The sequence below is a fragment of the Morone saxatilis genome, unplaced genomic scaffold (assembly GCF_004916995.1).
Source record: "Morone saxatilis isolate NCDOM2014 unplaced genomic scaffold, NCSU_SB_2.0 Contig18, whole genome shotgun sequence".
Lineage (NCBI taxonomy): Eukaryota > Metazoa > Chordata > Actinopteri > Moronidae > Morone > Morone saxatilis.
Window position 1 is genome coordinate 14,339,351 of NW_023339740.1, and position 11,040 is coordinate 14,350,390.

General features: G+C 41.3%; 1 protein-coding gene across 1 annotated transcript in view; it reads right to left on the bottom strand.

The window, feature by feature from the left end:
- Positions 1 to 7,095, bottom strand: part of srgap3 (SLIT-ROBO Rho GTPase activating protein 3) — a 72,709-nt gene extending 65,614 nt beyond the window's left edge. Inside the window, 1 exon segment of the mRNA XM_035661325.1 lies at positions 6,500 to 7,095. Coding sequence (XP_035517218.1) covers positions 6,500 to 6,563 — 64 coding nt within the window. The 5' untranslated portion in view covers positions 6,564 to 7,095.
- Between the last annotated feature and the right edge of the window lie 3,945 nt (positions 7,096 to 11,040).

Consider the following 11,040-nt stretch of genomic DNA (forward strand, 5'->3'; position numbering starts at 1 on the left):
ACACTATATTCTTGACAAGTGTCAACTCAGTTGTCAACAACTGAATGTTTGACCCCACAGTGAGGGGATCCGGTGGCTCTATTGTGGTGTGGGGGGTATTTTTTGGCATGGTTTAGCGCCACCCTTCCCCTAAGTAGGAAGGGCCACTTCGAATCAATATAAAGTTGTTATAAGTGATCACCTTTATCCTATGATAAACATTTCTAACCCAATGGGAGTGGTCTCTTCCAGGATGGCAATGCACACATCCATGGGCACTGAATGGTTTGATGAGTATGAAAATAATGTGAATCATATGCTACGGCCTCCAGCAGTCACCAGATCACAAGGCAATTGAAGGCCTTTGGGAGATTTTGGACCTATGTGTTAGGCAGTGCTTTTCACCACCAACAAGAAAACACCAAATGAGAAAATATGTTTTAGAAGAATGGTGTTCATCCCTCTAGTACAGTTTGTTTGTAGCGTGTAACATTTAGGAGGATCTATTTGCAGAAATGGAATATAATATTTGTAGGTATGTTTGAACCGCTATGATTCTACAATAGGACAAACCAAACACTGGCTTTTATTGCCTTTAATCAATAGTGACAGCTGTAGAGTGACAGGAAAGGGGGAAGAGAGAGAGGGAACAACACACAGCAAACACATATATTTCTTAATGAGTTTCATTATCACCGTAGTTTCTCCTACCCACTTCCCAGCCGGTTCTCATTCCCAGGTCGTCAAATACAGACGCAAGCAGTGTTCGGCTAGTTGCAATCTGCAACTTCACCTCTAGATGCCACTAAATCCTACACACTATTCCTTTAGATTATTGAAACATTTGATGCATGTTTGGTATGTCAGATCAATCTTGATTTGATTAAAACTAAAGTATAACAGGCCTGTAACTCGATTTCAGTCCCCCAGCAAACAGCAGTGCATTACTGGACTTGTAATACAATAATGGAGTTAGAAAACCGCACTTCTCCAGACAGTGCCGAAAATTCTTTCAGCATCAACAACTGAATGAAATGAGAAGTGAAATCATGTACTGACTGGCACCAGAATTGTCTTCTTCATAAATGCCAGCACACAAACAAAACAAACTATTCTGAGACTGTGTTAAGTGATAATGTACGCCTGGTAGTTTTGTGAAAGACCGATTATCTCTGAAATCCTTGTGAAACGGACAGAACAAACTCTCAATTTATCAAGTGGCAGCTGCATTCATCACACTGAGCTTACGGACCAGAGGAGAGTCAGCAAAGTTGAGAGAACTCTGGGGCAAAACTATAAGACTGATGATGGCAGAGGGCATGATGAAAGCTAATTATTTGCATGAATATACTGTTTTATAAAGGGTTACGGCCACAAGTCAATCTCTTGTCATTGTTGTCACACTTGGATAATATATTGCACTTCTTTGATGGAAATAAAGAAAGAGTGCCGATTCTAATGTATACTGTAGAGTGTACAAAGTCACACACTTGTTGGCTCTTAGAGAAATACACATTTTGTCAAACTTTTGCTTTTTTCTTCAGAAGAAGAAAAAGGTATAAAAACAGTTATAGGAATAGTTTGACATGTTGCGAAACTTGCTTATTCACTTTCTTGTCAAGAGTTAAATGAGAGGATTGGTGCCACTCTTATGTCTGTGCGCTAAGTATGGAGCTATTACCAGCAGCCGGCTAACTTAACATAGCATACAGACTGGAAACGGGGGGAGGTAACTAGCAAGAAATAGCTTGGTAAATTACCCTTGTTTCTTTTTTGTAAAACACATTGATTTTTGCATGGATTAAAAGAGAAACATGTTGATTAGTGAGCTTTTGCTTGTAGGTGGATGAACTAAAAGAGTGCAACAGTAAATCATTGCCATGTGCGTTCTGATGGAGCTGCCAATCACAATGACTTTGTATTATCGAGCAGCTAAGACCCTGAGCATGAACAGAGCAAGGCTGGAGCTTCATCACTGAACAACTTATTATCACTATGGGGCAAAAAAAAGAGATAGATTTCAGTCATGTTAAAAAGTCCAGAGAGAGGCTCAGGGGGTAATTCTCATTTAATTAAGAACAAATTAATAATACACCCTAGGGTACCAATCTTCTTCATCATCTAACACTCTGCAAGAAAGTGAAGAAGCATATTTTCCAAAATGTCCAACTTTTCCTTTAAGACTTAACTGTATATTAATAGAATGGAATCATGCAATCTTAACTGAGTCAGCAACAGAGCATCTTGAGCTGCCTGTTTGTTTGACTAGTCACTGCCACGCCACACAAACAAACCAACCCAGAATGAAGCCCAACATTTATTGGACCGCAATAACAAACAAGCTGTCCAGCTAAAGATTTTTCTTCCTAAATAGCTTATAAACGATTTTTTCTTTGCAAATGTTCTCTCAGTCAGCAGCAGGTTTGCAAAACAAGCCGACAGCTGGAGGATCCTCAGCCTGTGAGTCAGTGCGACCATTTCTTAAACTCCCAACCTGTCATGTTTCTACACAGCCAGCTTCATGCCGCCCAGCAGGGTGTTAATAGCTAACTAACCAACTCACACCATGATGGTAACAAGCTCTGATCTCGAGACACATTTCCAGCATCAGCTGAGCGACACATACAGTACCAGTAATAAACCTGAGTTGACATCACTAGTCATAGGTGTTTCAGAGTGCAAAGAGACCACGGACTGTATTCAGTAATCCTTGTTGCTTTGCTAAAAAAAAAAACCCAAAAGAAAAAGCCACGAACCACTTTATCTCCCTCAGCAGAGCTGTCTGTAGCCTGCAGCAACAATAAACAGAGACACATATAGTGTCACACATAATTCTCATCAGCACTTAACCAAACCGACAACACATTTTAGGGTCATTAGAAGGATCATTATATCACAAAAATGTAGTTATATTTTCATATATGCAATGAGAAGTGTGGTTTGTGACCACACTAGGCATTTTGAGACCACTGTTACTCAAATACAAACTGAGGATTGACATGTGCAAAGAATTTAAAATTATATCACTAAGTGATCTGACATAAAAAGGTGGGTGTGATCACACTTTTTACACTGCAATGACACAAAACTTACGTTTACACTCTGCAAAATGTATGTTGATCAAATTACTTTCAGCTTTTTTTCAGGTCTGCTGGTGAGGTTAAACTTGTTTGCATGTCGTCTGGCAACAAAAAGAAACCTGAACCCAGAGGTGTAAAAACAACACTTCCTTTTCAGTATCAGTGTGTGTACGTGGGTTTGTGCGTGGTTGGCATGGGTGGACATTAACATGCACATCTGGAGGACACTGAGCCATTTCAATTACCAAGTGCCTGCATTCATTTCCCTGATCAGAGCTGTTACTTGCAGCCTGGGGGGAAAACAAGGAAAAACAAATGAAGTCTTGTGTCATTTTCATCACATCACAACTGTGCCTCCTCTCAAACACAACACATTTGTGCGTGTGTGTGTGTTTGTGTCTATCTGCATGACTGTCTTTGTGTGTGGGTGTATTGGTGTCAGTAACTAAGTTACACAATGCTTACATCTAGGAAATGACTACCATTGCAGGCCATGAGCTGTAGTACAATATATGTAAAGGGAAATGGTTCAAATGAAAAATAAGTCACATATGTGGCTTTGAATATAAGCCATCAAACTCAGCCAACAAGTTAAAGCACCGATCACACTGACTTTTATTAGAAAATACTGCAGGAAAAATACTTTTAATAAGGGTCCGGTATGCAAGAAAATAAGAGCGAAGTAAAATTGTGCTGCACTACGAGGGGGATTCAGGGCACATAGCCAATAGAACAGGCAACCCGCTGTCCCTCCAGTCAAAGTACAGTACAGAATAAAGATGTAAACAGTTAATAAAACGGAGCTGTACAGAAGACAATGGAGTCTAGCCTGGGTGCACTCATTCCTTGACATTTACTAAAGTCATTTAAGAGCTCAGGTTGAATTCCAAAGCTCTGTCCTGTACATGTACTGTATCATCACCACCTCTCACTACTGTTATCACTGTGTCTCATCCTAACTGAAGGTTCAGTTCATGCTGATGTGGAAGCATGGGTTCATACTGAAGCTATATTTTAGTCTGAGAAACTTGAGTATAAATTTCAGACAGCTGCTGATGGTTGAGCCCGAGAGCAACACTTCTGCCTATAAAACTGGCAAACGGGAGGAGGCAGAGTTGCAGTCCAGCAACCACACGGTGGTTAGCTACAAAATAGAGTCCAGGCTCCTCAGCCAGTCTCTCTCTGTTCAGTGTACGACCCCTCTCTATTGACATGCTAATGCAGGATCTGCCAGCTGAACAGCTTGAATAAAGTGAACACCATCTCCCAAGGTCCTTCAGAGACCTCGGCTTTGGGCAACCATGCAGCCTTGAAGGTCGTCAAGAATTCATTAATGGCCGTGGGTTGACATTTTAGCAGAGTGGTTCGTAACCTGCAGCTGTTGCATTTAAGCAACATTTAGCCATAGTAAAGGTACTGGCAGAGTTTATTCTTCTTCTTTGTTAAACTACTGCTCAGACAAAGTGTTTTCTTTTATTAGCCCTCATACATAATAAAGCAACCCTGTGATCTTGTTATGACCCAGTCAATGACCCACTGATGATTTGGCCCCTTCTGCCATGTACACATTAACCATAAAGCAATAACTCAGAGCAGGACAGGTGCAATTTCCAATCTGAATTTCATTACGGTTCAGTCCCTGCCTGCTTCAAATCATAACATTGGCATTGTTGTGAGGCGGTGGATCGTCAGGAGAAGAGCCCTGTGTGTCTGTAGGCGATGCAACCCACCAGCTGTGAATGAGAAACAAGGAGCATTCTCCATAAATTAACATCCTTCCGCCTCACACAGTTCAAGAGGCCCTGGCTAATGCAAAGAAGAGCAGACAGGGCCTGGCTCTATGAAACAAGACCAATTCTCCCATGACAGGATTGGGATGTAAGCGGAATAACTGATTCCTGAATTAGCAAAAAAAATGGCCAGGAGTAAAGTGGAAAGCAGCAGAATAAGACGGGCATGAGCAGAAACAAGACATGTTTACAAGTTAAGAGTTCTGAATGACCAGCCACTGCCACAAGACAAAACAGAGGTTATAGACAGAGAAACTCCAGTAGGTAAGAATCAGTTAGACCAACAATTGATCCACAGTTTACACAAAGAAGAATGTGTCTGTAGATCTATCCTACAAATCGAGCTGCTCACACTCTAGGCATCCAAAGGTCTAGGACTGGTACATGACTCCGTCAGATGATCAGCTGAAGCCCCTGAGGCATAACATTAGTGAGACCACTGAGAGCGAGAGTGCTAGTAATGGGTCCAGGGCCTTGAAACTGAACCCCAGATCCACTTAGAGAAATGTCTGCTTATAACCAGTCTACACTGTACAGTACTCCCCTTCAGTTTTACACTACACGGCAGAATAAACTGTCACGTTAAGTATCTTGTGATTGTTTATTTGAATGGTCTGTATTTATATTCTACCGTCTGTATGGACTTACATTATCAATTCGCTTGCTTTTTCACAATGCTTAAATGCTTCCCATAATCAACTGACTCCAAGTATAATTGGATAAAGCAGGATTAAACGGTAAACACAAGTCTGAATCTGTAACCGATACTGTTTTAACACAGTCCAGTTTCATCATTAACTATAGACTTTTTTAGACCCATATTACCAACCCTCATATTTTAGATATTTAGGATTCTTCTCTGTGAGTACAATCATGTAAAGGGTAAAGGGGCTGTGGAGTGTGGAAAAGGAGTCAATAGTGACATTAAGCCACAGTGTTTTATCCATGTTCCCAGGTGAGAGCAGTGTGAGAAAACAGCTAATCAGGGACAATGAATCAAAGGCAAAACGTGATCTGAGTGTGATCAGGTCTGTGGATTAGAGCTGGAGCCACATTGGCAAGCCACGAAAAGCCACTAATTATGGGAAATTAATGTACGTATTTGTTGTACATAATTTTAATTTAAATCTGCTCCCAAAATATCTAAACATGTGAAACCACAGTAAACCAAGCAGGCCCCAAAATGTGTAAGAATGAATACAGTACAATAATACAGCCAGCCCTCCATCCACCCAGCACTGCTTTCAACACAGGGAGCATTTTTTTCCCCCCAGCGACCAAGCTGCACAACCAGGATCCAAACAACATTACGAGAAATAACAAAAGCCCCCCCTGTCTGCTGCTGAATTAATCAAAGAAAAAAAAAGAAAAGAAAGAAAAATATGGAAATAAAAGCAGGGTTCGCTCCTCTCACTCTTGTCATTGGATTGACAGTCACGGTTTACCTGTCATACAACGGGGAGGTCTGTCAATGCTCTCCGTTTCAACACAACACAATATGGGGTTATGTTACACGAATAAAACGAAAAGGCAAAAAACAACAACATGCAGGCTGATAAACAGACTCTGGGTCAGGCGGAGTCGAGGGACAGGCTCTGCGGGGACAATGCACACAGAGAAACGGACACACACATCACACTCACACCGCACCTTTCACTTGGGTCTCATAATCTGCTATGATCTCCTTATCCTTCTTGAATTTCGTAGATGACATCGTTCCTCGGGGTTTCGGGTGAGACCCTGCTAGTCGAGGACTCTCTCGGGGTCTTAAGGGTGATGATCCCCGACTTGTAACGCTGCAGCGCTTTGCTCCGTTTATTCTTCTTTCTTTCCCTTCTAGCGGCCGTGCATGGAGGATAATAAAAGCTTCAACGCGTGGTAGTCCCTGCAGTTGACACTTTATATCAGCGTACCGTGGAAATCAGCGCACAAATGACACCGATGTTGCATTATTTTCTCTTTTTTTTCTCCTAGGTTTTCCCCCCTCTATCTCTCTCTCTCTCTGTCTCTCTCTCTCTCTCTCTCTCTGGCAGAGGAACCGGGTCCTCCTCCTGCCTGGCACCAGTCAAAAACTCAAAGGCTTTCAGCAGGGGGAAAAAAACAAAAACTAAAGACACAAAGCGAGCTCAGAAGTATAAGAACAACATGAGAGCAGAGAGACGCTCGAAGGTTTTCAGGCAGCCGAGTCCTTCCTTGAGCCCCGAAAATGGACAGACATGCGTACGAGGAGCGAGGCAGGCAAACACCATTCGTACTCTGACAAATTGCGCTGCAGGGAAACAGGAATTTAAAAGATCGTCACGTGAGCCTCCTCATATTGTCAACCGGCAGCCCCCCCCCGGCCTCACACACACACACACACACACACACAGTCGTGTTTCCATCACTACAGAGGACATTGCATTGACTTACATTCATTTCCTGGAGACATACCCTAACCACTGCTTGCTTAACCACAATCTTCACCTTAAAATGTAATACTGTGGGGATTTGTGTTCTGTCCCCACAATGTGCAAACAGATTTATATCCACACAACACCAGTAGACTAATACATGCCCCCCCCAACACAAACATATAAAAAATGTATTTAATTAATTTGTATTACAGCCACCCTTTCACAATCATATCACTACCTGCAGGTCTGCTGCTGCATGCTTTCATAACAATAATTTACACAGTGAAAATGCTCCCCTCTTCAGCCTCCATCACCATGGAAACTTCACACTTTTATCTCTGCATTACTTTCACCGTGGCTACTGTTTAGGAGATGTGGCACGTCTCAGTGGTGGTGAGGGATAATCACTGACATGCTGCTGCATCACACACCCAGAGCAGAGGCCTGTGGTTAAATGGCTCAAGCCATGGCACACCAGCACCAATGCCGCCGCTGATGCTTTGATGTGTAATCATAGAGGTACCGCTCTGTTGGTTGCAACTGTAGGCAACCCTATTATCTTTTAAATGAAAAATGTCCTTTGCACCACGCTCTTTTGTTCCAACAGGTGTATCGTCATGTCCTTCTTGCATCCATTGTTCTCGCCTCTTCGTCTATGTTGGCAGATGCTGACAATTAAAGATGCATGTGACAGCAAGAATGTCACTAGTGACAGAAGTGTCTTCAGTCATATAAGCAAAGATAAGAAACTCCTATAGATGCAAGAATAAATTAAATAATGGGGATAAAAGCTTCTCATCATACAAACGTTTAAGAAATACTGAACATGGAATATGGCTGAGCAGAACTGCAAGAACATATGCATAATAATCCACGATCATAATGCACTTAAAATACTGTAGGAAAGGAAGAAAAACAATCAAATTGGATGACAATTAGTTTGTTTTTGTTTTTAAATGAATTATGTTCGTACATTTGTGCTTATTTGATGGGAGTCGTGTGGAAACATTTCCATGGAATAAAGAAAATTCATATCATGAAGAAAAGCAGCTTTGCAGTGACAGTATCTGTGTGTTTCCTGACAGTCTTCTGAGTTCTTCACTGTGTTTTTAACAGTCCGTGAGTCTCAGTTTGTTGTCTGTCACCCTCACTATTCTCAGTTCAGGAGGGAACAGGCTGTTGAGTCACATTGAGGTGTCTTAAACCTGCAAACTGCCACACTGTAGAAGCCCTGTGCATTTCATTTCCACCTGCAGCACACATGCTTAGATGTATATTTCAAACTGACTGTTTTTGACAGAACTTAAATCCACAGTATGCCACAAACCAGCCAAAACAAAAACAAAAATCGTACCGCTTACTCTTCACACAATTGGCCCCTTATGGTCTTACTCACATTTGTAACTGCAGACCTGATGGCATTTATTAATGGATTACCATTCAACATTTTTTATTATTAATTGCTTATAATTGATCTATAAAAAAGCATTAGAAAATAATGTATTTACCATGAATGATTGCCTTTTTGCATTATATAGATGTTTTTCACAGCAGCCATTTTGACCTGTTATAGTAGGATAAACAACGGTGTTACCAATGATACTAATCAAGGTTTTATTCCATTTAGTGTAGCAGAGACTTTCCAGTGAGACAACAAACACGATAGCAGCACCCTGACTCTGTTTGTCCTGAAAAAGGACTTAATGTCTAAAAGAACATATCAGTGTGAAGGTACATCACTGCAAGCTAGAGCCTCATGTTAGTCTGCAGCCAGCAACACCAACTTAAAAGGCCATGTGATGGGAAATATGGAGATATTACATTGCACAAATGAAGGGGGACAATTAACTAGTCACCCTAGAGAGTCTAATTGAACAATTACAGAGATGAGGAAGACTTTTACAGAGTATCTCACGCCAAGAATATCCATTCACACAAGTAGGCGTACTCTTGGGTGCTTTTCCACCACTAATGACTTAAGAAGGCAGGTTTGAATTCTTTTCTGGCCTTGTGATGTCCGAACATATTTTCTGGCTGTTGAACACAGCGTGCACAGCCCTCTTCACAGGAGTAAAAGCCCCTGAGGAATTTTAAATGGCCTCTGGTAGTGTGTGTGTCTGTGTGTGTAGATATCTATGTCTGTGTTCAGTGAGACCGAGGAAGTGTGAGTGTCTTCCTGTGTTATGTGTCTCTCTGCATCACACTGTCTTTTGTATCTTTGCAGTTCCGGTGGTGAGTCTAAGTTGCTTGTCAGGCCTTATGTATCACCTACTCGTCTGAGGAATGAAGCCATGAGAGAGCAGACACAGACACAGCAGCTGTGACAGAGAGGCCTGCCGGAGGTTCAGCGTGACAGCAGGGTGGATTCTGCTTTTGTTTGTGTTTACCGTAGAGGTAACCTATTGCCTTCATCCCCTCCCACTATCCCTCTGTTCCTCACCCCTACCTCTCTCATCAGGCATCTCAGGGGGGAAGCCTGGGAAACTATGACTTCACTGTTTTTATGACACAAAGATCCATTGTGTGATCCTTTTACTACTTCTTTCTATAGAACAAGAGTGGGAACTGTGATAAAATGCCACCCTGGGCCCGAAAGCTGTGATAGATAATAATTTATTTTATGAAGTGTTGAGGCATACAAATAGTTTTTGGGAGCTAAAAATCTCTCAGTGAAGCTATAAATGCTAACCGACAATTGTCAAACAAATGGAACAAGGATTTTTTAATGGAATTTAAATAATTTAAATGAATTTATCAGATTTAAAGCACCAGTGCGTAAGATTTAGTGACATCTAGCAGCATAGTTGCAGATTGCAACTCACTCCCATTCCAAACATGAGGGAGAAACTACGGTGGTCGTGGAACGCCAGTGTTTGATTTGTCCATTCTGGGCTACTGTAGAAACATGGCGGTTAATCATGGCGGCTGTTACTGAACACGACCCGCAGCATCTGTAGATAAAAGCTGTTCATTCTAACAAAAACATTCTTATTCTTATTTTCAGGTGATTATACACTAATGAAAACATAGTAATGAATATTATATTCCATTTATGCCAATAGATCCTTCTAAATGTTACACACTGGACTTTTAATTTTTGTGAGAAATTTCATTTCATTTCAAAGTGAAAATTTGGGGATTACTTGCAGCAGAGGATGCGACCCCAACCAGGGTTATCACAGTTACAGGCATTACTCAATCACAAGGACATCCTATAAAACGCCTCCTTGACTTCGAATTTCTTACATGTATTGAATGTCAAATAAAAGTGAAAATTATATCTTTTTACCATCAATGAGTGAGACTTAATGTTAAGGTGCTCAGCTAAAGTGTCTGATTATCAAAACTCTGTGAATAAGATAAGCTTTTAAGACTGCTTCTACCTTCCAGAGGAAGCTTTGCATGTTTGGGTTCTCATATTGCTCATAACTGCACCTCTTTTAATCTAAAAGATTTTTACCCTGTGAGACTTCAAATAGGCAGCATGTGATGTAACTGCTTTCCCCGTTCCCTACAGGACTGCCAGACATGCAGCACTGATCCGTAAGTAAATAATGTGCAGTAAATGTTGCAGTGTAGAGAACGTAAATGCAGGCTTTTTCATGCTCTCCTTTTTGCCTGTGTTTTGTTGAGTCAGGGTCAAAAGCTCTCAGCTGCCTTCTACATCCACTCAACATTAGAGTTTGGTGTATTTTGGAATCAATCAGTTAATGTGGTGATTCAATAATTTCTCTATTACCTCAGACTGATTACTGCATTTTCATCATGTACTGTTAAGGCAGTTTTTCCTTGCCC